This window comes from Oncorhynchus keta, chromosome 34, assembly GCF_023373465.1.
Source record: "Oncorhynchus keta strain PuntledgeMale-10-30-2019 chromosome 34, Oket_V2, whole genome shotgun sequence".
NCBI classification, from domain to species: domain Eukaryota; kingdom Metazoa; phylum Chordata; class Actinopteri; order Salmoniformes; family Salmonidae; genus Oncorhynchus; species Oncorhynchus keta.
This window is the reverse complement of record NC_068454.1, coordinates 20,094,925-20,119,652: the sequence shown is the minus strand read 5'-3', so window position 1 is coordinate 20,119,652 and position 24,728 is coordinate 20,094,925. Positions and strand designations below refer to the sequence as shown.

Below are 24,728 nucleotides of genomic sequence, written 5' to 3'. Positions count from 1 at the left end.
CAGTTTTTCAATTTGGTATAAGAACAAAGTGTATTTTTTATTTAAGGAGAAAATCATGCATTGAAATAAAGATGTAATACAATACCATGCCAACTTGTTGACCGGGGAGATGGAGTTCTCCGTGAACTAGAAAGTTCAGCCCATTGCTAACATGAAAATAAGTCATCTGTGAATCTGTGGTATTACATCCCTCAGCAGTGAACGGATGATTTCAGTGGACTGACGACTTTTCCCCCATCTGCCGCATCACCAACCTACTAAGGTTTTCAGAGCTTGCCAGTAGAGAAGCTTTGTAAAGCAACATTGTCTGCAGGACGGTTAGTTAACAGCAATGAGTCGTGGATGACCTTCACAGAACTGAAACGCTCTGGGTTACTTTTGGACTCTCCTTATCCATCATACCCATAGAGCTAGACATCCCTGCAATAAGAACTAACACATTGTTTGTTCTATTGGATTACACGAGTCAACCCAACCTTTACATTTTGACGAATGCTACAGTACAGTTTGCTTGAATAGCAAGCAGTGGAGAGCTATGAAAGTATTGTGTTTAAGTGTCTTTCATCCACTCCCCCTTTCTTACCCACTAGTTTTCTTATGGCAACAATAATTATCCGGATTCCCCAACAGTAGTGTTTTTCTAGGTCAATATTATTAAATTGGTAGCTTTGGCTTTTCCCTTAATCTGCATTAACCTTCATTAAAAAGGAAATTGATGGCATGTGCTCTGGGAAAATATCACATTCTCCGTTGGCTACAAACTTCTAGAGTATGTCATGGCAATTTACTAAAGGCTCACACACATCACACTGAATGTGGATGTAGTATTTGTCTGCCAATCATTCAGCTTGCTGGGTTTTAGGGACAACCAGCTGTAGACGTCCGACTGCGGACATTTTTTCAGGCGATTTGGTTCTACATGTAAAATCGGTGAGCACTCATTTCGCAAATTACATTGAGGTGCTAAGAACTCTCGGCCAGCAAATGCTGTTGGTGTGTCCTGAGTGCTATGGTCTTTGTGGGGCCATGTTTTCTCTGGCGGCAGGCAGTGAAAATATCTAAGTGCTGTGTGGATGGTTTATGGCTGGCACTGTTTTGTCTGCTTGGACGCACTTCAATCCACCTTTTGGTGGTGGTTGAACCAGACCCTCAGTGGTCACCGACACCTCTGTCCTCACTCACCACATCCAGCCACACCACCATTATGGACAGATCCCTCCACGTCTGAGTGAAAATCACTGTCAAGCACAGGCGGTTGGTGTCACCTTAATTGGGGAGAACGGGCTTGTGGTAATTACTGGAGTGGAATCTGTGGGATGGCATCAAATACATGATTTCCAGGTGTTTGATGCCATTCCATTTGCTCCATTCAGGACATTTATTGTGAGCTGTTCTCCCCTCAGCAGTCTCCACTGCTGTCAAGTGTGTATGTGCTGTCATGTCTAGACTCTGACTGAAGACTAAAACACACTTCGTTCTAGAAGTGAAATGTCATACATACCATTGGACCAGTATTGAGATTAACTCAATTGTTCTAACTGCTATTCCTTCAATGCTTATTTTTCTCATCTCATTAGACAGTGGCATTAGTTCTTAGAACACTATATAATTTAGGTTCAACTCTGTGTGCACACATTGCTAACTGTTTGTATTAATTCCAGTCTCTGACCTTTTGTGTGTGTGTGGCGGAGGAGTGAAGCAAGGCTGGCCAGTCCCAGCAGGAAGGACCTGATCTGGACATGGCTGTTAAGTTTAATTGGCTGGGGGGGGTTGCTCTATTGCCTGCTATTTGTTGAGATCATAATTCACAATGTGAATCGGGAGACAGGGAAAGAACCCGCAAAGCAAGACAGATCACTAAAGGAAAAGTTGGAATGTCAACCTTTTGTTATACAAAGTCATCACTATTTTCTTACACAACCTTTCACAGTTTGGACCCAGAGATGAGGAAAGTTAGTTTTAAAGGGGTGTTCATCAGGAGGGTGTTTGACTGGATATTTATAAACCAATCCGTCACATCATATTTGCCATATTCATCTCCTGAATGAAACTGCACAGATCGTCTGCAGTGTTTCCCTTTCATGCATTTAGCAGTGGCGCACCACCGTGGGCTAAATCGTGGCTGCCACTGCAATTAAAATATATATATATATATATATATATATATATAATTTTCAGGATGGTAAAATGCTTTCAGTGTAATCTTAAACTACTCAAACCAGATATAAAGTATGTAGAAAAGATAATGGAGCCACATATTTGTAAGTAAGATCATCTTTGTTAGTTTGCAATCACCAAAATAAAGACAATCATCATATATTTCTTTGTCACGCAGATAGCATAAGAACAAGGCATAAGCCATGGCAAAATGTGCAGAATAGCAGGAAACTTGTTTTTAAAACATCCTAGGGGAAATGCTGTTCTGTGATATTCAGTAGGGAATTACTGGTATGATGAAGTCAGCAGAAACACTTCGCTCTTATCTCATAATTAGTGTGGGAGTTGGCCTGGTCACTATGTCAACAGAAGAGTAATTTACACTGCTAGGATTTCCAAAGGCTCCTAATTGCTCTGTAATCGAAATCGGCCATTCCAGCCTAAGCTCTCGCTTGATCCCTACAAACACTCAGCAGTGTAAATCCAGTGACCTTTGACCTGGCCCTGTGGCCCTCTGGGTAAAGCCGTTCATGCTCTGAATATTGACATTCTGGCTTTTGTGTTCCCTAGTATATTCTCATTGGTAGAGATTTTATTTTTTTATTTTACCTTTATTTAACCAGGCAAGTCAAGTTAAGAACAAATTCTTATTTTCAATGACTGCCTAGGAACAGTGGGTTAACTGCCTGTTCAGGGGCAGATCGACAGATTTGTACCTTGTCGGCTCGGGGGTTTGAACTTGCAACCTTCCGGTTACTAGTTACTAGTCCAACGCTCTAACCACTGGGCTACCCTGCCGCCCCGGATGATACAGATCAGGTTTACTCAGGGGGAAGACCTACCATATGTGTCTGCTACTAGAGGATTGTGGGGGCTGATTGAGTAGGGGAAGTAGATTTGAAGTGTTTCTCACCTAGATAGTGAGTGGTCTGAAGCTTCCATATTCCAGATCATCTACATTTAATTTGTCATTCCTCGAGTCGAAGTGTATGGAAACAACAGGCAAAGACTAAATGCATTTAATTGCCCACAATTCACCACAGACTACATGGTAGTCTCTTTCTCTCCTATTGTGTGGAAAATATGATCTGATTATCACAACTTGAAATCTTATCTTGCATTGGGAAACAAAGCCTAAACAAATGTCTGTGGGTGATGCTGGGAAAGTGCAGTAGCTTGTTCTCCCATTCTATGCTCCACTTTCATCCATCCATCATCATGCAGGACGATGTGGTGGTTCCTATTATCACTGGTATGAGGGGGAGACTAGAGTACAGTAATCAGATGGGACGTTAAAGAGTGCTACTGCCACAGAGGGCCCATCACTTTCCCAGGCCACCGCAGCACAGTGAAAGGACAACGACATGTTTATAACCCATCTGACCCCGTCTGATGGAGACATCCTGTTGAGTCTAATTGTCATGACATGTAAACCGAGCCCTGAGAAAGATGATAAGTGAGGCTCACATTACCAGCCACTGTAATATTAACCTCTTGTCTTGGTTGGCTGGCTGGTGGTGTAATATAACAACAGTACCAAACGACCAGACCAGAATGAGTCATCATCTTCGTTGCCGCTTTGATTGTTGTGTTGGTATGTTTCAGAAATTACATAGTAGTGAGTTGGATGTTGTTGGGTGAAACGTCAGCGTCCTGAAGTATTAAGTGAACTGTTATTGCATTCCACAGCAGACAGACAAAGCCTCGATCCTGGCTGGGCTGGGCTTTTTTTTAGATTTTTTTTTTTTTTTGGAGCTCATAAATTAAACAGGCATCTCTGAGAATGACATGTATAATGCATGAACCCTCCTCTTTCCCCTCCTTCTCCCCTTTCCCCTCCTCCTCCCCCTCTTTCCCCTTCTCCCTTTCTGGCAAGATATTCCTCCAATGCTCTTTGTTGTCTGTTCCCTTCAACTGCATTTAAATTAATAATTAAAGTGAAACTCAAAATGTCTGTGATACCACCTGCTAGGTTGCTCACTGTTTCCCGCTCTCTATTGAAGAACAGAATAGCAAGTCTTCAACCATTGGTTATTATGGCTCCTGAGGGGATGGCTGCCATTTTACGGGCTCCTAACCAACTTTGCTATTTTGTTTTTTCGCATTGTTTCTAATTAACGGTCTCTTATAAGTGAAAATAGCTTCTGGATATCAGAAGAGCGATCACTCACCTCGAACTGGACTAAAAATGTTTCTTTAATGAGTTCAACGTGAAGGATATACTGCTTCTCCGAGGCCAGGCCCAATGGACTGTCATTCGCATGAAGAAAATACGGAAATACAGGGGGCGGAGATCGTGGTGCCTTGTGAGAATTCATCGGCGGGTGTGTAACCCGCCTCTACCATCCGTTCTGTTGGCCAACGTGCAATCATAAGAAAATAAACTGGATGATCTCTGCTCAAAACTATCCTACCAACAGAACATTAAACTGTAATATCTTATGTTTCACCGAGTCGTAACTGAACGATGACACAAATAATATTCAGTTGGCTGGGTTTTACGTGCAATGGCAGGACGGAACAGCTATGTCTGTTAAGAGGAGGAGTGGGGGTGTGTCTATTTGTCAATGACAGCTAGTGTGCGATGTCTAATATTAAGGAGGTATTGCTCGCCTGAGGTAGAGTACCTCATGATAAACTGTAGACCACAATATCTACCAAGAGTTTTCATCATATTTTTCGTAGCTGTCTATTTACCACCACAAACCGATGCTGACATTGTCCCCACACTGACCGTGCGTACATATCCCAACCAGAAGCCATGGATTAATGGCAACATCCGCACCGAGCTGAAGGCTAGTGGTGCTTCTTTCAAGGAGCGGGACACTAATTCGGACACTTATAAGAAATCCCGCTATGCCCTTAGACAAACCATCAAACGGGCAAAGCGTCAATACGGGACTAAGATTGAATTCTACTACATTGGCTCTGTTGCTCGTCGGATGTGGCAGGGCTTGCAAACTATTACGGACTACAAAGGGTAACCCAGCTGTGAGCAACCCAGTGACGCAAGCCTACCAGACGAGCTAAATGCCTTTTTTATGCTCGCTTCCAGGCAAGCAACACTGAAGCATGCATGAGAGCTCCAGCTGTTTCCAGATGACTTTAAAGCAAGGCCCCTGAACTCTCATATTTTTTGCACTATGCAATGATATGGGCAGTCTTGGCAAATTGCGCTGTTAAGAAAATAATGCCCTCTGCAACCACGTACGTATGTGAGATTAGATTCTCGGCCATCACCAGCATGAAAACTGAATACAGGCACAGATTGTGTATGGAGAATAATTTAAGACTGAGACTCTCTCCAATACAACCCAACATTGCAGAGTTATTGCATCCTCTCAAGCACACCATTCTAATTAACCTGTGGTGAGTTATTCACAATTGTTGATGAACAAATAACGTTTTGTAAGCAAGATGGTTAAATAAAGAGCATAATTATTGATCATTACCAAGACCGTCGTGAAGATGACTTGATAAACCCAGGAGACTGAAAAGATTTACATTTACACCCCCCCTCCCCCCACACACACTCCATTACATTTTTCACTGCTGCTACGAGTTTTCTATTATCTATGCATAGTCACTTTACCCATACGTACATGTACAAATGACCTCAACCAACCTGTACCCCCGCACATTGTACCAGTACCCCCCGTATATATCCTCGTTATTGTTATTTTGTTACTTTTAATTTTTTTTTTACTTACGTTTATTTAGTAAATATTTTCTTAACCAACAATGCAGTTCAATAAGGAGTTAAGGGATTGTTAGTAAGCATTTCATTGTAACCTATGACAAATAAGATTTGATTTGAATGCCAGGCACGCCGGTTTGGGTTTTTCACGCTCAACAGTTTTCCAGTGTATATCAACAATGGTCTACCACCCAAAGGACATCCAGACAACTTAATAACACAACTGTGGGAAGCGTTGGAATCAACATGGGCCAGCATCCCTGTGAAATACTTTCGACACCTTGTAGAGTCCATGCCCTGATGAATTGAGGATGCTGTGAGAGCAAAAGTGGGTGCAACTCAATATTAGATAGGTGTTCCTAATGTTTGTACACTCACTGTACATGATTGTTCATAGCAAAACTATTGCTGATGGGGAACTTGAACAATTGACATAAAATCGACAATAACCTACCAAATTAATGTTGATTGTCACTCAACTAATAAAGCCTAATATTGCTGCAGTAATTTTACAAACATTTGAATGCTGAAGGTGACTGGGGGCCTACGTTTCATTGGTCCGTGCATGAAGCAGCGACCAGTGTGACTAACACACACGTGTCCGGACGTGGCGATTCCACTCCGTTGTGGACGTCCCCATTTGAAATGCATGACATTTGGCGCAACGTAATGGAGTGCTTATGGATAATGTGAACGAGGCTTAAGTTTCACACATCCCCATAAGCTACACGTGCATGGATGCGTGTGTCCCCGTTTGTTTATGCGTGTGTCCCCGTTTGTTTATGCGTGTGTCCCCGTTTGTTTATGCGTGTGTGCTGGGGGTGGGGGGTGCAGAATCAAGTTTCAAGTTAGAGCACTTCAGTTAATCGGCCTCCTTCTCCTCCAACCTTGACATACCTAATCCACTCACACACTCTAGTGTGGCAGTGTGTCTTGACTGAAATTCCAAACGCACCTGTGTTGGTTTACTGCACAGAGCGAGAGCGAAAGAGAGACAACTTGAGAGCCTAATGCACACCCACACCTCATGTTACTCACAGTCCACTGAAGGAACGTCGACGCTTTACTGAACTCAAGGTACACTGAACTTTATTGTGTAATAGCTCACGAAAGTCACTCCACCCAGATTTATTGTCAACATTTTTACAATCCTATGAAAGTTAATGGCAAATCAAAGACCTATTGGAAAGCCTTTAGAGCATGTACGATTTTTTACTTATTCACATTATTCACAACCCAACACTCAATGAAATATGTTTAAACTGTTCTGATGTGTTGGCCTCCCAGTTGTTTTGACAGGAAACTCCTCACCAGATGTACAACTTCAATTCATTAATTTCAAATATGTAATGAAATTCACTTTAAAGTTTTCTAGGACAGGGTTGAAATAAAACGCTTGACTAAAATGGATTTGGATGGAAATCATACTGACTTTGAAATCGCTATGCAGTTTGAAGTGGGCCGTCTGCCATGAATAAGAATGAGGGGCAACATAGGGAAGACGGGAGAAACATCAAGAGTTATGGTGCTCATAGCAGCTCTTCTGAGACTGCGGGAGGGAAAGGACAGGGATAAAGAGCAGGAACTTTAACCAGGTAGCTCCTGTGTGGGTTGATAGATATGAGCTGGGTTCTTAGCAAGCGAGTGGCGCTGGAGTAATTGAGTTTGGTGACGTGTGTGAAAAGTGCCAGGGCAGCAGATAAGGGTCATAACTTATCTGCGATAGGAGGCGAGATTTACAGTGTGTGATCAACAACAGAGATCCCTCCATATAGCCCTCTCCCAGAGGAGTTTTGGCCCTACTGCTGCAGCGCTGCACCCTCCCTGAGACTCCAGACACTCCTCGTAAATATCTCCCCCACCACCAACTTAGCTGACATTGAACTTCAGGGCCACGATCGATAGTTTCTACTGGCACCAACCATCTTTTGCTTTATAGGGGGGGAATGTATACAATGGATTGGGAGTCCTGTTGTGTATTAATAGGGCCTAGGTGACATTATAGTCAACTTCATAGTTGAAAGAATGGATGGAAAGCTATCATATTGGTTATCCACGTGTAGAAATATGTTTATTTTTATGGATCACAGTACGTTTATGAAATAAAGGAATTAATCATATAGCTTGTCGTCAGAAAGCCACACGCATCTCTCCTAAACCCGCCCCATGATTGTACAAATATGCTCAGATGGTATGGGAAACAGTCTCCTATGTAATACGTTAGTATGAATGATGTTCCTGACTTTTATTATGTCTACAGTGTGTGTTGTGTAGCCTGCGGCAATCTCGACTGGTAGCGTTTCACGCTTCATTAACTGAAGCATAACACTTTCTGTGACATTTTATGCAAGACATTTTTCAGAGTTTGTTGTTCCAGCTGTCCCCGTTGGGAAGTGAGCCTTTTTTACGATGGACTAAGATAACCAGCAGCCGCCCGTGGGAGTTCTAGGATTAACACACACACATAGCTAAGCAGTATTCCCCACCCCCCCCTACTCCGTAACGAACTGAGGACGGAGCTGTGGCATTGGCAGCCATTCAGTCCCTGACTCTCACATCAGCCCCACAGAAAGCCTTTCAGGGCTCACCAGTGCAACAACTGCTGTGTTTTACTACAGCGTGAAATGGGGAGTGATGGGCCATGGCTGCCTCTACTTCGCCATGCAGAATGTACTGTACCACTCACTGTTTTGGGAGGATGATAAGAACACAAAGGGAGAGTCAGGAGCACAAACACTTTTGTTCATACATTGCTCTCGCCAAGAGCTCTGGTGGAACTTAAGCCTCTACCGATAGTCAATGTGCTCGTTCACATCTGGGAGTGAACAGTTCAATTCACCATATTTTATTTGTGTAGAAACTTGCATATAAATATGTTAACCCATCATAGAACAATCTCATGTCACATTGTTATTCCAAAAGATGTTAGTCTGGATGTCCAGTCTTAGGCATTAGCTTCAACTCTATCTCCGACTGACACCCAGGTTAACCAGACAGATGCAACATGACCAGCACAATTAGCCGCCTTCCCTTCCATATTGTCTTTTGATTGATGAGTCACCTTTGTAATTATACAGAGCGTCTCCTATTTGCTTTGGCAAGACATCTGTCATGGCTCACACCCCCTCTTCTACTAAAATGTCAGTTCTGTGGCTGTGACTGTCGAGAAACGCTGACAGATTGTCAGTTACCTGGGAGAGCTCTCACAGTGAGGAACTCGAATACAAATACTTTTTTTATGACATCCACTCCCTCAATACACTTCCTTGCTTTGTTTTTTTTATTGTATGAAAACATATTTTTGTACTAAATTATTGTGAGACGAATGTCAAGTGATAAGCTTCATGCACTAACATACAAGGTCGGATCTATGTTGTAATCTTTTGATCATGGAATGCCATCTGAATTCTACTTGTCTTGACACGCAAGCATTTGAAACGCAAGTTTCAATCCATTTTCACTTCAATTATAAACTCAGCAAAAAAAGAAACGTCCCTTTTTCAGGCCCCTGTCTTTCAAAGATCATTTGTAAAAATCCAAATAAGTTCACAGATCTTCATTGTAAAGGGTTTAAACACTACTTCCCATGCTTGTTCAATGAACAATAAACAATGAAAGAACATGCACTTGTGGAACGGTCGTTAAGACACTAACAGCTTACAGACGGTAGGCAATTAAGTTATGAAAACTTAGGACACTAAAGAGGCCTTTCTACTGAAAAAACACCAAAACATAGATGCCCAGGGTCCCTGCTCATCTGCGTGAATGTGCCTTAGGCATGCTGCAAGGAGGCATGAGGACTGCAGATGGCCAGGGCAATAAATTGCAATGTCCGTACTGTGAGACGCCTAAGATGGCGCAACAGGGAGACAGGACGGACAGCTGATTGTCCTCGCAGTGGCAGTTCACATGTAACACCTGCACAGGATCGGTACATCCGAACATCACACCTGCGGGACTGGTACAGGAAGGCAACAACAACTGCCCGAGTTACACCAGGAATGCACAATCATTACCTTTATTTAACTAGGCAAGTGTGTCATAGCATCATTGGACTAAACTTGTTGTCATTGCATGCAATCTCAACGCTGTGCGTTTCAAGGAAAACATCCTCCTCCCTCATGTGGTACCCATCCTGCAGGCTCATGCTGACATGACCCTCCAGCATGACAATGCCACCAGCCATACTGCTTGTGATTTCTTGCAAGACCAGAATGTCAGTGTTCTGCCATGGCCAGCGAAGAGCCCGGATCTCAATCCCATTGAGCACGTCTGGGACCTGTTGGATGGAGGGTGAGGGCTAGGGCCATTCCCCACAGAAATGTCAGGGAACTTGCAGGTACCTTTGTGAAAGAGTAACATCTCACAGCAAGAACTGGCAAATCTGGTCCAGTCCATGAGGCGATGCACTGCAGTACTTAATGCAGCTGGTGGCCACGCCAGATACTGACCCCCCTTTGTTCAGGGACACATTATTCAATTTTTGTTAGTCACATGACATGTCTTTGGAACTTGTTCAGTTTGTCTCAGTTGTTGAATCTTGTTGTGTAAACATTTGTATGACCATACGTTAAGTTTGCTGAAAATAAACGCAGTTGACAGTGAGCGGACGTTTCTTTTTTTGCTGAATTTATATCCAATTGTGATGAACCATACAGGGACCTGAGCCGTTCTTCAACCAATGGAATGCATTTACTCCCATGCACATGATCTTTTAATGGGCAAATTGGCTTGATCCCACGGCTTACGGTATGTTAAGTGATTTGTAGATGGGATTTTAGGGCTTTGGCATGTGCTGTGTCTGCTGGCTGAGGTTCCTTTAGGCTAGATAGGCTGGTCGTTAGTGTTGCTACTACCAAGGAGGCCTACTATAATTTACTGCAACTGGAAATGTGTTAGGCTTAAATTAGCACATATAACTTATCATTTGTGAGGACATATGCGGTTTTGAAAGACACCAGTAGGGTTATGTAAACATGCATTTTATTATGAATGAGTATGTTATTGTATGTAAAACTATTGTTCTAATGCACTTGAAGTTTTCTTAAGTTATTTCTGTGTTTTCCCCCCTTGTGGTTTATTTTGAGTCTCCAGGGGTTCATTCTGAACTTGTGCTCATCACATACACTCAGTACTGTACTTGGTTTTAGGGGAGGTTGAAGCCGCTGAAGAAAAATGTAACGGTCTCCCGCCTCTATCCCCTTTCTCTCACTCCTCAACACTTGAGTGTCCAGACAGTGTTCCGCCAACCCCACTCAGGAGGCGAGACCAAGCGACCAGAGTTCTGAGAGACCACAGTGTGTAATTGAGAACTGGCAGGTGAGCTGAGCACAGGGCCCTGATTGCTCCATATTCCTCCCAGAAGCCAGGTTTACGCACTCCATAAAAAGCAAATAAACTTTTCACTGGAAATGGCATAACGACAGATGCTGCTAATGAGCTAATTTAAAAACTCATAAACACAGATTCAGCTCCCTGGCTGAGATGAGTCATTTCTTACATCAACGGTGCAATTTAAGAGATTATTATACGCTCGTCTCTGCGTCAGTGAAACATGAACAAATACTGTACTTTATCCTGACTGACTAATATACTGTATCTAATGGTCTTTGAAGCGAGACATCCAAAAGTCTTTGGCCACAAGTTCACCTCACGAACACTCGTTAGCTCTCATTTCTCCTCTCACAGAAGGTCTCCATCTCGTTTATCAAAGATGATTCCCCCCTGCTTACCAACATATTGGACATTCCCATACAAGGAATGCAGTGGGGGAGTCTGGCAGTTAGCTGCTGGGTTTCTGTTGGAGCTGGTGCAGAGGGTCCAAGTTGAATGGAGCTGACTAGCTCTGGCAGGTCTCTGGTCACTGTGGTTTTGTCCCGTCAAAACCACACAGAAGCAGTGGTTCCTCTGTGGGAGACTCTCCTACGGGCTCTGCTAGTACCACTGGTTCTGTAGCAGCCAACTAGCAGCACCAGGAACACATCAACCTCCAGCCCCTTTATCATACCTGAGGTTCTGAACTCATGCCCCTTTTCTGCTGTGGCATCTGATGCCTGATTCCCTTGGACATGCATGTTTTTTATTACATTTAGCCTTATTGAGTTTGATTTGTGGAGGGCAAGCTGTTGTATTTACAGCGATTGGAGTCTGACCGTTATTGGTGTATTTTCATTTTCAATTCCTCATCTGATATGTTGGGCTAAACTTTCACTGCAGTCACAACTAGGCTGCTCTTTGATCCCATGCCTGCGCCGAACATCCAGTAAATAAATTCCACGTGTTTGAAAAGGGAATCCCAAGAACATTTTAACTGGGTGTGTTAATCATCTATTAACTATGCTATATGTGTACGACAGGTCGAGGTTCAGAGAGCGGGAGAGCGTTGGTGCCAGTGCCAAACTGTATCAGGTCCAGACATGAGGTGGAAGGGGGGAAGAGGGTGGTTGAGGGGGGTTATGCTGATGCATTTTTTAAAAGGAATTTGTCAAGGGCAGAAGAGCCAGACAAAATATCCAGCTATTGAATGGAATTTGGAAGTCACGACAACTTTGTGCTCTTTGTTCTATTCAGAAACAAATCCCCCTTGGACCTTGGCCTGTTACCTCCCTTTTGTAGAAAATTGTTGATGTTCTCAGAAGGTATGTGGGGCATCTGCAACAGAGGTATGATCGCTGATTGTGGTGTGTGCCATGGAAGTGGCTGAGGGAGGTGCTTGGCAGTCGTCGGGAGAATTCAACTATTTGCACTTTGTTACAACACTGTACATTTACCAGTAATATAATATTTTAATGTACATTTCAGATGAGAGATGCATAATTTGTACTATACCCGCTAGTTATCAAAATTCAGAAAAGAGCTATTCAATTCTACAACCACCTAAAAGGAAGTGAAGCACATTCCACCACAAAGCCATCACCTACAGAGAGATTAACCTAGAGAAGAGTCACCTCAGCCAGCTGGTTCTGGGGCTCTGTTCACAAACAGAGCTTCAGGGCAGCAATGAAATTGGACCCAAATTGAGAAAATAAAAAAAGATGAACTATTTGACACGGGAAATAATCATCCAAAAAACCAGAACATATTGGAATGCTCTCTGGCCCTAAACTGAGTACAGTTGCAGAATACCTGACCACTGTGATTGACTCAAAATGAAGAAATATGTACAGACTCTGCGCATAGCCATGCTATTGAGAGAGGTCGCCGCATGCAGACCTGGCGCTTAAGAGAAGACATGATTGCACTTCCTAACCTCCTGACAAATGTATGACCACATTAGAGACATATTTGCCAACATCAAAGTATGTGGCCCGATGCCATGAGAAAAGGGCAACCAGTGGAACACAAACAACAATGTAAAATACCACCCAATATTTATCTGTTAATATATCTTCCCCTAATATTTGTACTACAACTAATTGTGCATAGCTGATAATAGCTGCTTGCATTAGATGGCGCCGGAGAAGAAGGCAGACATTTAAGACCTTTTAAACAGTTCAACAGTCACAAGGCCGCATTGCCAGATGGATTACCAGGATGTGTATTGCGAGCATGCGCTGAACAACTGGCAAGTGTCTTCACTGACATTTTCAACCTATCCCTGTCCAAGTCTGTAATACCAACATGTTTTAAGCAGATCACCATAGTGCCTGTGCCCAAGAACACTAAGGTAACCTGCCTAAATGACTACTGACCCGTAGCATTCATGTCTGTAGCCATGAAGTGCTTCGAAAGGCTGGTCATGGCTCACATCAAAACCATTATTCCAGAAACCCTAGACCACTCCAATTTGCATACCGCCCTAACAGATCCACAGATGATGTACTCTCTATTGCACTACATACTGCACATTCTCACCTGGACAAAAGGAATACCTACAGTTGAAGTCAAAGTTTACAGACTCAGGTTGGAGTCATTAAAACTCATTTTTCAACCTCTCCACAAATTTGTTGTTAACAAATGATAGTTTTGGCAAGTCGGTTAGGACATGTACTGTGTGCATGGCACAAGTCATTTTTCCAACAATTGTTTTATAGACAGATTGTTTCACTTATACTTCACTGTATCACAATTCCAGTGGGTCAGCAGTTTACATACACTAAGTTGACTGCCTTTCAACAGCTTGGAATTTTCCAGAAAATGATGTCATGGCTTTAGAAGCTTCTGTTAGGCTAATTGACATCATTTGAGTCAATTGGATGTTTACCTGAGGATGTTTTTCAAGCCATACCTTCAAACGCAGTGCTGTTTGCTTGACATGGGAAAATCAAAATAAATCAGCCAAGACCTCAGGAAAACAAACCACCACAAGTCTGGTTCATCCAAAGCCCTGACCTCAATCCCATAGAAAATGTGTGGGCAGAACTGAAAAAGCGTGTGCGTGTCACCCAACATCTTGTGGGAAGCTTGTGGAAGGCTACCCAAAACGTTTGACCCAAATTGAACCATTTAAAGGCAATGCTACCAAATACTAATTTAGTGTATGTAAACTTCTGACCCAATTGGAATGTAATGAATGAAATAAATACTTCTCTCTACTATTATTCTGACATTTCACATTCTTAAAATAAGTTTGTGATCCTAATTGACCAAAGACAGGGAATTTTTGCTAGGATTAAATGTCAGAAGTTGTGAAAAACTGAGTTTAAATGTATTTGGTAAAGGTGTATGTAAACTTCTGACTTCAACTATATGTGAGGATGCTATTCATTGACTACAGCTCAGCGTTCAACACCATGATACAATCAAAGCTCATCACTAAGCTAATGACCCTGGGACTATACACTTCCCTCTGCAACTGGATCCTGGACTTCCTGACGGGCTGCCCCCAGGTGGTAAGCATAGGTAACAACATATCCCCCACGCTGCTCTTCAACACAGGGCCCCCTCAGGGGTGCCTATAGGGAGGTGGTCAGACCTGGCCGTGTGGTGCCAGATTAACAACCTATCCCTCAACATGATCAAGAGAAAGGAGATGATTGTGGACTACAGGAAAAGGTGGACAGAGCACACTCCCATTCTCATCGACAGTGCTGCAGTGGAGCAAGTTGAGAGCTTCAAGTTTCCTTGGTGTCCACATCACCAACAAACTAACGTGGTCCAAACACACCAAGACAGTCGTGAAGAGGGCAAAAAAAAGCCTGTTCCTCCTCAAGAGACTGAAAATATTTAGCATGTGTCCTCAGATCCTCAAAAGTTTCTTCAGCTGCACCATCGAGAGCATCCTGACTGATTTCATCACTGCCTGAAATGGCAACTGCTTGGCCTATGAACGCAAGGTACTACAAAGGGTTGTGTGAACGGCCCAGTACATTACTGGAGCCAAGCTTCCTGCCATCCAGGACCTCTCTACCAGGCGGTGTCAGAGGCCCTAAAAATTGTCAGCCACCCTAGTCATAGACTGTTCCGTCTGCTACCAGGTGACAAGCGGTACCGGAGAACCAATTCTAGGTCCAAGAGGCTTCTAAACAGCTTCTACCCCCAAGCCATAAGACTCCTGAACACCCATATTATTTGTATTGCTACCACTGCTACTCTCTGTTATCATCTATGCATAGTCACTTTAAAAACTCGACTTAAATGTACATCACATTTTATTTGTCACATACACATGGTTAGCAGATGTTAATGCGAGTGTAGCGAAATGCTTGTGCTTCTAGTTCCGACAATGCAGTGATAACCAACAAGTAATCTAACTAACAATTCCAAAACTACTGTCTTATACACAGTGTAAGGGGATAAAGAATATGTACATAAGGATATATGAATGAGTGATGGTACAGAGCAGCATACAGTAGATGGTATCGAGTACAGTATATACATATGAGATGAGTATGTAGACAAAGTAAACAAAGTGGCATAGTTAAAGTGGCTAGTGATACATGTATTACATAAGGATGCAGTCGATGATGTAGAGTACAGTATATACGTATGCATATGAGATGAATAATGTAGGGTAAGTAACATTATATAAGGTAGCATTGTTTAAAGTGGCTAGTGATATATTTACATCATTTCCCATCAATTCCCATTATTAAAGTGGCTGGAGTTGGGTCAGTGTCAATGACAGTGTGTTGGCAGCAGCCACTCAATGTTAGTGGTGGCTGTTTAACAGTCTGATGGCCTTGAGATAGAAGCTGTTTTTCAGTCTCTCGGTCCCAGCTTTGAGGCACCTGTACTGACCTCGCCTTCTGGATGATAGCGGGGTGAACAGGCAGTGGTTCGGGTGGTTGATGTCCTTGATGATCTTTATGGCCTTCCTGTAACATCGGGTGGTGTAGGTGTCCTGGAGGGCAGGTAGTTTGCCCCCGGTGATGCGTTGTGCAGACCTCACTACCCTCTGGAGAGCCTTACGGTTGAGGGCGGAGCAGTTGCCGTACCAGGCGGTGATACAGCCCGCCAGGATGCTCTCGATTGTGCATCTGTAGAAGTTTGAGTGCTTTTGGTGACAAGCCGAATTTCTTCAGCCTCCTGAGGTTGAAGAGGCGCTGCTGCGCCTTCTTCACAACGCTGTCAGTGTGAGTGGACCAATTCAGTTTGTCTGTGATGTGTATGCCGAGGAACTTAAAACTTGCTACCCTCTCCACTACTGTTCCATCGATGTGGATAGGGGGGTGTTCCCTCTGCTGTTTCCTGAAGTCCACAATCATCTCCTTAGTTTTGTTGACGTTGAGTGTGAGGTTATTTTCCTGACACCACACTCCGAGGGCCCTCACCTCCTCCCTGTAGGCCGTCTCGTCGTTGTTGGTAATCAAGCCTACCACTGTTGTGTCGTCCGCAAACTTAATGATTGAGTTGGAGGCGTGCGTGGCCACGCAGTCGTGGATGAACAGGGAGTACAGGAGAGGGCTCAGAACGCACCCTTGTGGGGCCCCCGTGTTGAGGATCAGCGGGGAGGAGATGTTGTTGCCTACCCTCACCACCTGGGGGTGGCCCGTCAGGAAGTCCAGTACCCAGTTGCACAGGGCGGGGTCGAGACCCAGGGTCTCGAGCTTGATGACGAGATTGGAGGGTACTATGGTGTTGAATGCCGAGCTGTAGTCGATGAACAGCATTCTCACATAGTTACTCCTCTTGTCCAGGTGGGTTAGGGCAGTGTGCAGTGTGGTTGAGATTGCATCGTCTGTGGACCTATTTGGGCGGTAAGCAAATTGGAGTGGGTCTAGGGTGTCAGGTAGGGTGGAGGTGATATGGTCCTTGACTAGTCTCTCAAAGCACTTCATGATGACGGAAGTGAGTGCTACGGGGCGGTAGTCGTTTAGCTCAGTTACCTTAGCTTTCTTGGGAACAGGAACAATGGTGGCCCACTTGAAGCATGTGGGAACAGCAGACTGGTATAGGGATTGATTGAATATGTCCGTAAACACACCGGCCAGCTGGTCTGCGCATGCTCTGAGGGCGTGGCTGGGGATGCCGTCTGAGCCTGCAGCCTTGCGAGGGTTAACACGTTTAAATGTCTTACTCACCTCGGCTGCAGTGAAGGAGAGACCGCATGTTTTCGTTGCAGGCCGTGTCAGTGGCACTGTATTGTCCTCAAAGCGGGCAAAAAAGTTATTTAGTCTGCCTGGGAGCAAGACATCCTGGTTCGTGACTGGGCTGGGTTTCTTCTTGTAGTCCGTGATTGACTGTAGACCATGCCACATGCCTCTTGTGTCTGAGCCATTGAATTGAGATTCCACTTTGTCTCTGTACTGACGCTTAGCTTATTTAATAGCCTTGCGGAGGGAATAGCTGCATTGTTTATATTCGGACATGTTACCAGACACTTTGCCCTGATTAAAAGCAGTGGTTCGCGCTTTCAGTTTCACGCGAATGCTGCCATCAATCCACGGTTTCTGGTTAGGGAATGTTTTTATCGTTGCTATGGGAACGACATCTTCGACGCACGTTCTAATGAACTCGCACACCGAATCAGCGTATTCGTCAATATTTTTATCTGACGCAATACGAAACATGTCCCAGTCCACGTGATGGAAGCAGTCTTGGAGTGTGGAGTCAGCTTGGTCTGACCAGCGTTGGACAGACCTCAGTGTGGGAGCCTCTTGTTTTAGTTTCTGCCTGTAGGCAGGGATCAGCAAAATGGAGTCGTGGTCAGCTTTTCCGAAAGGGGGGCGGGGCAGGGCCTTATATGCGTCGCGAAAGTTAGAGTAACAATGATCCAAGGTTTTACCAACCCTGGTTGCGCAATCGATATGCTGATAAAATTTAGGGAGTCTTGTTTTCAGATTAGCTTTGTTTAAATCCCCAGCTACAATGAATGCAGCCTCCGGATAAATGGTTTCCAGTTTGCAAAGAGTTAAATAAAGTTCGTTCAGAGCCATCGATGTGTCTGCTTGGGGGGGGATATATACGGCTGTGATTATAATCGAAGAGAATTCTCTTGGAAGATAATGCGGTCTACATTTGATTGTGAGGAATTCTAAATCAGGTGAACAGAAGGATTTGAGTTCCTGTATGTTTCCTTCATCACACCATGTCTCGTTAGTCATGAGGCATACGCCCCCGCCACTCTTCTTACCAGAAAGATGTTTGTTTCTGTCGGCGCGATGCGTGGAGAAACCCGTTGGCTGCACCGCATCGGATAGCGTCTCTCCAGTGAGCCATGTTTCCGTGAAGCAGAGAACGTTGCAGTCTCTGATGTCCCTCTGGAATGCCACCCTTGCCCGGATTTCGTCAACCTTGTTGTCAAGAGACTGGACATTGGCAAGAAGAATGCTGGGGAGTGGTGCGCGATGTGCCCTTTTTCGGAGTCTGACCAGAAGACCGCCGCGTTTCCCTCTTTTTCGGAGTCGTTTCCTTGGGTCGCTGCATGCGATCCATTCCGTTGTCCTGTTTGTAAGGCAGAACACAGGATCCGCGTCGCGGAAAACATATTCTTGGTCGTACTGATGGTGAGTTGACGCTGATCTTATATTCAGTAGTTCTTCTCGACTGTATGTAATGAAACCTAAGATTACCTGGGGTACTAATGTAAGAAATAACACGTAAAAAACTGCATAGTTTCCTAAGAACGCGAAGCAAGGCGGCCATCTCTGTCGGCGCCGGACTCTGACTCTGCACCGATACACCCATTTTACTGCTGCTCTTTAACTTTGATTTATTATTCTTATCCTTATCTAAAATATATATATATATATATATATATATATATATATATATATATGTGTGTGTGTGTGTGTACTGCATTGTTGTTTAGAGGCTCATAAGTAAGCATTTCACTGTAAGGTCTGCACCTGTTGTATTTAGTGCACGTGACTAAAATTGTATTAATATAACACTTGAAATGTCTAATATTTAAACTTTCAGTTTTACTGATAATATTCTAATAGTTTTTTGATTTTGTTTCTTCTCACTTTTGTTTGTTTATTTCACTTGCTTTATCTATGTATGTTATGTTCCATACCAATAAAGCCCCTTTGAATTTACATTGAATTGAGTGAGAGACCCTCCCTCACACACAGTTCTTTGATGTGGCTGTCTCTTTCAAGCACTGACACCCTTCCTTCTCCCTTTCACAGTGCCTTGAGCCCTGCAAGGAATCCTGGGACCTGAAGGAAAACCAGTGCCAGGACTTATGCGAGGTACGTATGTCATCTCTGACTCTGAGTTTGAGTGCTCCCTCCAGAGTGAGGAAAGTCTGAGGGAATGAAGAGCGTCAAGTGAAGTGGAGACTCTTTTCTCTCTACTGTAATGTAATGGCACTCTGTTAGATTGAATCAGAGCTGTTTAACTTACTCACCACTCAAATGAGTCATCAGGTCAAACGTAAACAGGACAATCCCTGTTAGCTCACTGACCTGCCTGTTAGACATTTGACATTTTAGTCATTTAGCAGACGCCCTTTTCCAGAGTGACTTACAGGAGCAACTAGGGTTAAGTGCCTTGCTCAAGGGCACATCGACAGAATTTTCACCAAGTTGGCTCGGGGTTGGCACTTAACCCCCCCCCCCCCACAACAACAGCTTCCCAGGCACCTTGTGTGGCATCTCCCCGCACCTCTCTAAAACCTTTGTATGTATGTGTCTTTCAGAGGGGCTGGGTTAAAATCAAAGTTAAATTTCGGTCTTACCTTGTGTGGAATTGACCAATAAACTGATCTTAATGAAGGCCTGGAAGCTTAACACACTGTCACACTGCTACAAGTCATCTAGCATAGATGTTTTTCCTCTGCCTTTCCTCCTGTCTACCTACTCCTCTTGCCCCTCTCCTCCCTCTCTTCCTCCTACCACCTCCTCCTCCCCCTCTACCCTTCAGACTCTCTTTCCCAAGAAGCACTATGAGTGTCTGACTAGCTGTGAGTTCCTGAAGTCTGTGGAGGGGGTGAAGCAGGGGGACTGCCCGGCTCCTGATAAGGCCAGTGGTTTCGCTGCAGCCTGTGTGGAGAGCTGCGAGGAGGATGGAGAGTGCTCCGCTGTCAAGAAGTGCTGCACCAATGGCTGCGGACACACCTGTCAAAACCCCAAGAACCTCTACAAAGGTACAATGACACACATGTACATGTGCAGTATAACATCCACTGGGTACAACACCGACGCTAGATACTGTACAGGACTATTAAAATGCACATGGAGATTTCTGCTCCTTCCTTTTGTCATTATATATTGATAAATACTATTGATAAAATACTATTTTGTTACTATTAAAGATTGAATCCGCAGTAGGGAGAAAAGCACCACTGTTTGCCCCATGGGTATTGTTTTTGTTTTGTTAACTAAGTGGTGGTGAGGCGCGTCGCCAAACGTGGTGAAAATAATATTGCAATACATATTCTTCTGTTCTATCACACGTGCAATGATGTCTGTGTCAACCTGATTGCAGTAACTCGTAGATTGCAGTAACTTCTTTGTTGTTGTAATATTGCAAACAGACATGGCAGTTTCACCATTAAGGATTCCGGCTTAAACTTGAATTGATGTTGGACAACTCCGACTCATGACCCATGTGGCAAGGAATAAAAGCTATCGTGGACTACAAAGGCAAATCTAATTGTGTGGGAGGCCCACGAAGCCTCCCTCCCAGATGAGCTTGACACATTCTAAGCTCGCTTCAAGGCAGACAATCCCGAGCCCTCCAGGAAGAGTTTCTGACCAGGTGCTTCCGCTCTCCGAGGCTGACGTGAGTGAATACTCACAAAGCCGCTGGCCCAGATGGCATCCATGGCTGTGTCCTCAGTGTGTGCTGACCAGCTGGCGGGCATCTTCTCTGACATCTGCAACCTGTCTCTGTCCCAGGCTGTAGTCCCCACCTGCTTCAAGGAGACCACCATCCCAGTGCCCAAGAGAAACAAGGTGACATTCCCAAATGACTAGCCCTGTAACTCTCACCCAGGTCATCATGAAGTGCTTCGATAGGCTGGTCATGGCCATTATCAAGGCCAGTGTGGCAGGCACCCTGTACCCACTTTTATTTGCCTACCTCTCCAACAGATCCACTGAAGAATCCATTTCCATCACTATTCACATGGCTGTAACACATCTGGACACGAGGAACAGCTATGTGAGAATGCTGTTCTTTGACTACAGTTCAGTATTCAACACTATTGTTCCCTCCAAGCTCAGTGCCCTTGGTCTGGACACCGCCCTCTGCAACTGGATCATGGACTTCCTGATGGACTTCCTGATGGACTTCCTGACGGGCAGACCACAGGCTGTGATGATTGGCAACAACACCTCCTTAACACTAACTCTCGAGTCTACCACCTCGGGTCCTCTCCAAATACTACAGGCAGTGTACTGACCGGTTGCATCACAACCTGGTACTGGAATTGCTCTGTCCACAACCGCAAGGCCCTCCAGCGGGTGGCGAAGACAGCCCAGTTCATTACTGGGACAGGGCTCCCACCCATCCAGGACATCTACTCGAAACGGTGCCTGGGGAAGGCCGGCAGCATCAAGGACCCCACACGTCCCAGCCACAAGCTGTTCTCTCCCTTACGGTAGGGCTAAAGGTATCGGAGCATGAGGTCTGATACCAACAGGCTCAGAGACTGCTAAAAAAACTGTAATTACACTGACCACCTGCTTTGATTCTCCACACCTTAGCACACACTCACTCATTCATGCTATAAACATGTCACATCACATGCTACCAGGCTCATTATTATGGCTAAATACTGCACAATTTAAACACTTGCCTCCCCAATTCCCCCATCCCCAAAACACATGTAGACATTGGACTATTAATTGTCTTCCTGTATTATACTTATGCTAAAAAAATATATTCTACTGCCATTTACTCTTTGTATTATTATATTTCATTATTTCTTATTGTTTAGAAGGAACCTGTAAGTTAGCATTTCGTTGGATGGTGAATACCATGTGTATCCTGTACATACGACTTATAACTTGAGCTTGCAGTTTGTATAAATTACTAGTTTCACGACTAGTGCTGCAAACTCCAATTAGCTATGCAGTGAACCATATATTTGAATTTTGAGTCATTTCAAATATTTCCTGTGAGTTTCTCTTTCTCAACTCAATCACAACATTCTGTACATATTTCAAGATGCATCCAGTGTGTGAAATTGTTCCAAATCAGCTTCAGGCTCACAGATGTACAGAGCGAGAGGGAGAGCACTCCACTCCAGTAAAACTGTTTAATGGCACAGCCTGAGCTGTCTGGATGTTGTGAGGAGAGCTCGTAGCCCATTGCGTAAGAGCGAGACTCTGTGCCTCTGTGACAAGAGATGGAAGCTGCATCTCTTCTTCAGTTGTATGTTATATCAGCAGCCCACCACCTCTCTGGCTGCTGACAGCCTTGGGCCATAATAAGGCAGGAGGAATGGAACTGGGCTCAGTGGAAATGAGGAGCCTGGCTGCTTCTTTCTTTAAGTCTTTGAAGCACTGCAGTGACAGAGTTGGGATTACTTTTGAAGTGCACACACAGATGTGTGTGAGAGGGGTGGTGCATATGTGTGTGTTGAAGCGTGCATTAATAATATTCCTATATTCTAAGAGAATCAATGGCAGTGTCATGGCCAGTTGTTGTACAGCCTTTGTAGATGGAGAAGGATGAAAGGAGATATATCCTTGAGTTTAATGCAGGAATATACTCTCCTCAATTAAAAACATTCACCATAGATCACAGACAAATGTGTAGAACCAAACAGTTGACTGTCCTGCTAATCCAAACACTTACTGTAGCCTATGGTTGATTTTTGTTTTGGGATCAGATTTGCACATTTTAATTAGCTGTCTGGTTTAAGTCTGGATAAAATTCCAATCCTGATCTCCAGTGATGAATGTGTAATTATGTGCTCACGGTGTGGAGAGAGTAATTGTTTCTGTATGTGCACAAATGGAGCGTTTCCCCCATGGAGATCGCTCTCAGATGTGTGTGGTGTGTGCATGCACGCTCCGGTGAAGGTCGACAGGGAGTGTGTGTGGTGTGTGCATGCACGCTCCGGTGAAGGTCGACAGGGAGTGTGTGTGGTGTGTCCCTGACTGAGGAAGGGTGCACTGTAGAAAGCAGATCTTTTTTTTGCTATGTCTTCTGAAGACCCTACTGGGCCCATTCCTATATCTACCATATAGAGCTGTTGTATTTACATCAAAACTCAGTGATATTACTTACTATTCACAAGTCTGAAACTTCTGTTTTCAAAGCTGTACTGGCAATGTGGAGTTCTGAATAAGATATGTTGAGCATATGGAAAATCGCTATTTCACTGTGGTGCAAAATTTGAGACTTCAGGGTTTGAGATTTTATAGGAAACTCTAATCACGAGAATGCCTCGTTATTTCTTAATGAATGCACGGTATGTATGACTATCCTCCAGATTCTTGTTTTCTCCTCTAAGAGACTCTTATTTAGTGGGAGGCTAGCGAGAACCTCCTATATAGCGCACAGAGGCTCCTATATAGCGCACAGAGGCTCCTATATAGCGCACAGAGGCTCCTATATAGCGCACAGAGGCTCCTATATAGCGCACAGAGGCTCCTATATAGCGCACAGAGGCTCCTATATAGCGCACAGAGGCAGATGCTCTTATCTCTTTTTAGTCCCCTCTCTTCTCCCTCCCTCTTTTCTCTCTTTCGCTCGCTCTCTCATGCGCGCTCTCCAAGTTTTATTGGTCGTATGTACAGGATACACATGATATACATTGTCCAAGGAAATTCTTACCTCCAGGTTCCCTCTCGACAATGCAACAACAATAAAATATAATAACACGAAAATAAAGTAAATGGCCCAGTAAAATATAATAAACATTATAGCAGTATAAGTATAATACAGGAAGGCACAGTTTATAGTCAAATATTTACATGTGTATTGGGGATTGGGGGGCGGGCAGTGTATAAACTGAGCAGTGTCTGGTAGCATCAGTTGTGATGAGTGCTAAGGTGCGGAGAATCAGAGTAGGTGGTCAGTCCAGTTCAAGTGTTCAACAGGCTCTCTAACTCTCAGTCATGATGGCTTGGTCATCATTCGTAATGGATAATTCTACTATCACATGGAGACCACAGACCAGTGTGGAAAAGCATGTCTTGTTCTCAAACCGTGTCCTCATGTACAGTCTTTACTCATGAGCCATCTCCCTCTGGAGAAGCTGTTGTTGCTTGATCCTCACCCTCCCCAGCTGTTCACAGCTCCACACCACTTCAAGACGAGTGTGAACAGTGCCTTACCGCCACGGGGTGTGGCTGCTCAGTGTTTCAAAACAAATGCAGTCATTTAATGTACGTATGTGAAACATGTCTTCATTGTTAACCACCAGAGCTGTATATAACCATGTATATTAATGGCTCTGGTAACCATGGCATGACACTGAGCACTCCTCTGTATTTAAACGTTATGGGAGGCCATTGTACTACATGAACCTTTTGAAGAATGTATTGTTGGATGTGTTGTGTTCCTCCCACTATGATTGGTGCTCTTTTGC

General features: G+C 44.1%; 1 protein-coding gene across 2 annotated transcripts in view; it reads left to right on the top strand.

The window, feature by feature from the left end:
* LOC118366801 (anosmin-1-like) overlaps positions 1-24,728 on the top strand; it is a 60,832-nt gene that overhangs the window by 17,632 nt on the left and 18,472 nt on the right. For both annotated transcript variants that reach the window (XM_035749492.2, XM_052493368.1), the window contains exons 3-4: positions 19,369-19,431; positions 20,105-20,327. In XM_035749492.2, the coding sequence (XP_035605385.1) occupies positions 19,369-19,431; positions 20,105-20,327 (286 nt within the window). The remainder of the gene's footprint in view (positions 1-19,368; positions 19,432-20,104; positions 20,328-24,728) is intronic.